The 4,289-nt window shown below is 48.7% G+C and overlaps 1 protein-coding gene across 1 annotated transcript; it reads left to right on the top strand.

Moving 5' to 3' along the window:
• Positions 1 to 762: 762 nt before the first annotated feature.
• On the top strand, positions 763 to 1,113 carry H310_11737 (hypothetical protein; the record flags this gene model as incomplete). Its single annotated transcript, XM_008878504.1, has 1 exon — positions 763 to 1,113. One exon carries the CDS (start codon positions 763 to 765, stop codon positions 1,111 to 1,113), a length of 351 nt encoding a protein of 116 aa, XP_008876726.1.
• Between the last annotated feature and the right edge of the window lie 3,176 nt (positions 1,114 to 4,289).

Below are 4,289 nucleotides of genomic sequence, written 5' to 3'. Positions count from 1 at the left end.
CCCGCCACGCCACTCCCAAGGCTGGCGGTACACAATTCACTTGTTCCCCCTCACTGATTGTGTGTGTCATCGAACGAAAGTACTTTGAGCATCGTAACGATGGGATGATGCAGCGCGATGCAAGTGAGTCTGCCGCAACCAATTTCCCTAGTGCATTTCAGCTTGGCCCTCGAACCATTTGAAACTGGGCAGAGGCGTACCAGCACTTTGGACGTGTCCCAAGGTCCAACCGGAACTGCACCAGAAGACAACGTCGTTGATTCACGACGACGACTTCCAGAACAAGCGCGGTGAATGGTTGCGCTCAACTCATCCTTCGATTAGGACGCCTCGAAACTTTCAAGAGGTTGAATGATTCTGTCCTTCCAAAATTGTCAAGGAATCTGAGAAATTTTTCTCATGTTTTTTTATCAATTTGACAAATTGTGTGCATTTGGTCAAGGTGAAATCAAAACGTCGGTGTCGGAAGCAACGGCCTGCCACTGGATGAATTCTAACGGATACAGTCAAGACTCCCATGAAGGGAACTGATGAAAACTAATACCTATCAAAGTATATATGTAAACGATATCGAAAATGAAAGAATCCACCAAGACACAGCGAGCAATGGAGCGGCGAGTGTCGGACATGCGAAGGAAGCGCGCACGAACGATTCAAAATTCAAATTCAAAATGAGGGGAGCTGGACTAATGACGTCAATTTATTTGGAAATTATTCGCCATGCACAACGACGAGCCCAAGAGAGCTGTAAGGAAGTTCTTCATGACCTCCGAACAAGCTCACGTCGTAAAGCACGCAAAGGCGAACCCCGACATGACACTTGATGCGTTGTGCTCGTGGGCGTACCGAACACTGCGGCTTCCATCGCAGCCATCGACATCAGCAATGTCTCGCGCCGTGTATGCCCCTGTCCAGTCGACAGATCGGGCGGCATTCTTCGACAGCCTTCCCCGAGACTTCCCCGACGACAGCGTGCATGTGGTGATGGGCGACTTGAACGTACCGCTTGATCTGTATCTCGACACAGAGCGTCAACACCATGACTCAAAGAATGTGAAACCTACGGCGTTAACGGCACTTATCGCGCCATCAAGGAGTTCGCAGCCACAGTGAGCTGTACGTACGACGAAAGTGTGAACTTGGTGTTCTCGCAAGGATGGGCGTGTAAACTGCTCTCTCGTTGGCGCATGGGTCGCAAAGGAGTCCACGGGCAGCCGTTGTCGGTCGATGATGATGTCGTTGAGGAGGGGCGCGCGGCCTGCAGTCGTTAACGGCAATCTACGAGCAATGTGACGTTTACAATTTCGACGAAACGGCGTATTTCTACAGTCAAGAACCCAAGTTCACGATAGCAAGCAAGTGCGTAAAAGGACGGAAGAAGATTCAGCGTAGCAAGACAAGTTTCATGCTCGCCAAGTTTGAAGATGTCCGGTGTCGTCACAAAGAGGCCGGTACGGTCCCTTCGCGGCAAGAAATCGTCGAAATGCACAAGGTCGGAATGGAGTCTGCTGCCTTCAATTGGGCCAAGGAGGCTTGGGATGAGTTACAGTCTTCCACGATTTCAAACTGCTGGCGCCATACGAGCATTCTTGGCGATGGCATGGAAAATCTCTCAGTGCTCTTTCAAAGCCTGCACTTGGATCCGACATCCATCCGTTTCTTGACTCATTAGACATTTGTATGGGTGGATAATATACTTGAGTTTGTATCGACTTGTGAACTTCTATTCCTCTGATTTTCTATATTCGAACCTCTCAAATTCGTTCCCTTCATGGGAGTCTTGACTGTACATGTATGGATCATGGAAGAAGGAAGTATCGATGGAATGCCTCGAGCGTTCTGACATAGTGGATTACCGCAAGTGCTTTTGCGAAATCTGACTCAAGCTGATCGATGGATTGGATTCTAGCTCCAGCGTGAACATGGACCTGGTCGACCTACCCGCTGTAGTCACGACCCCCAAGTCGTATGGGTGACTCATGACGACTCGATCTTTTCCGTAAACGACGATAGCGGACCAATCCAGCACATCCCGATATCCCCAAGAAAGGCCTGGACGTGTCCATAATGGTGTCCGACTTTCTATTTCCATGCCATGGCTGTTTGTTCACTCCTGGTGCGTCCACGAATGCATTTGTGACCGAGGTGATTCGCGTCAGTATGGCCCAGGAAGTTTCCTGAACGACCACATTCTGGCGCAATTGATTCAAAACGACAATTATGCTTTCAATACCTTGCATCCAGCATGCGCTGCGTTGTTCACTTTCGACCAATCGACCGACCATGCCGCCTTCGCCACGACCTCAAAATGTATTCTGGCGGGAAGCAGCCCAAGATCCGTGATAGATCGCACGGTGACCAACGCACCTCTCGGGCCATGGTGTTTTCTGACGACTGCAGCGTGCAGTCGCTTCGAGTTGTGCCGGAATGAATCAAAGTCGTACAGGCGAGCAAGGACTGTCGACTGAGTCGATGCGTTTGACCTGTGGCCCGTGTGTTGAAATGCCAAACGATCGGGCGGTGCTCCAGTGTTGTGCTCGGCACTGCCTTGCATCAAAAGCGACACTTTTGGGGCCAGAGGTCCGTTTTGGAGGATTTGGTACAGTACAGTAGTAGATGCAGGCCACAAGTGCATGTTCTTCCCTAAATATCACTGAACTCAACCCAATCGTGACAGTTTGGCGCGCAACCAAGCACTTTACCCGCTGCAGCTATTCATGGGATGGCCTTGTGCAGTGTATTCGTCGCGACCTCGAGTCTGTGGCGCTCGTATCGATTTGAAACTTCTTCCACAGGTACTCTCATTTCATTCAAGCCTATAGCTTCAGCCTCTACTACAACATGTCCTAGTACTATCACAAGGAGTTCAAGAGCCACGGGTGCATCCCTCGAAGCATTGCACAGGCGAGCGTTGTGACCGCGGTAGATCGTTAGGTGATATGTCATAGCTAATTGCACAATTCTGGTTGTTGTAAGCAAATTTGAAATCATCGAAAGTCGCTACCAATTGACCTGGAACGTGCTGTAGCCTTCAGATAAGACAACTTCTAGTTAAAAAAAGGAATTTCTGGAAACCTAAAGAGCATTAGCCAATCGCTCAGTCGACATTTTGGAATACTTTATTGGTCCTAATAAGCTACAGTACACTGTACAAATGTCTACATTTATAGTTGGCGAATTGTAGCCTATAGGTGACTTGCACCGAATGATGCTAACGAGGATATTTGATTCGTTGAGCCGGCTCTCCTTTTCAATGTTATGGTCCAAAGCTCCATGTTGAGCGCATTGTTGTCCTTGCCCTCGCTTCGCGGATTCTTGTAGGAATATCCACCAATTGCGTCCAGCTTAGCTTCTATGGCACGATGCAGTATAGAAAAGTTCTTCCCTGCGGTCACAGGGGACAACTCACATATCGACATTTCCACTGCATGCACCCGATCGTCGATTGCCTTGCATTCCATCGACTGCTGCAAGGCCTGTATGGGGTAAATAAAAATTGGATTGTGTATAACACAATTTTCATCGTAAATTTCAACGCACGCTGTGCAGGGATTTTTGATCCACGAATATCGGCCTGTGCTTGCTGCCACAGACCACGACATTCTTCGCGTTGGTGACGACTATGTGCAAAAGTTTGCCTTGGCCATTTAATGCGATTTTAGGTCCTTGAACCGATTGATACACTGCGTAACCAGATCTCAGCTCGGTAGAGTGATAACATTCGTGTCATGTAGAGCTGCCGTCATGTAGCCTCGCAGAAAAGCACCATTCTTAGAACATTGGGACGTTACGCTGCGGGTCATATGTAGATATATTTCGTCGGCCACGACACTTCGAACCGACATTGATATTATTGGATAAAAACAACACCATTTCACGAATGCTGATTGGCAAGTGAATGCTGCAGTGAAAGACGAGTCATTTCAAGAAAGACCAAGTGCCATTACAGTCGCCCTTCGCGCTTACGCTTTCTAACCTCGCTCAAGGTATTGCTGTACGAGCTTGTATGACCCTCATACGCTAACTCAAACATATCATAACTAGAGTACTTTGAAAATGCCATGGAAAGCGTCAAGCGCTCAGAGAACTTGCGTCGGTCCGAGCGGATCATTTGTTTCATGAAGGCCCGCAGCGGCTGGAACAAACCCGATTGTGGATCCCCGGTAAACCATTGTTCCCATGCATCCTTGGCTGATCGTGCTGTTGGTATGGTAGCGTGAGAAACAAAGACATCATGGGTTGTTTGCCGTTGGGGCTTTGCGGCGATTTTGGTGGGCAATGACTTTGTT

Source organism: Aphanomyces invadans, assembly GCF_000520115.1.
Source record: "Aphanomyces invadans strain NJM9701 unplaced genomic scaffold supercont1.33, whole genome shotgun sequence".
In the NCBI taxonomy this organism is placed as follows: Eukaryota; Oomycota; class Saprolegniomycetes; order Saprolegniales; family Verrucalvaceae; genus Aphanomyces; species Aphanomyces invadans.
The sequence above is the reverse complement of the archived record's forward strand: the minus strand, read 5'-3'. Positions and strand labels throughout refer to the sequence as shown.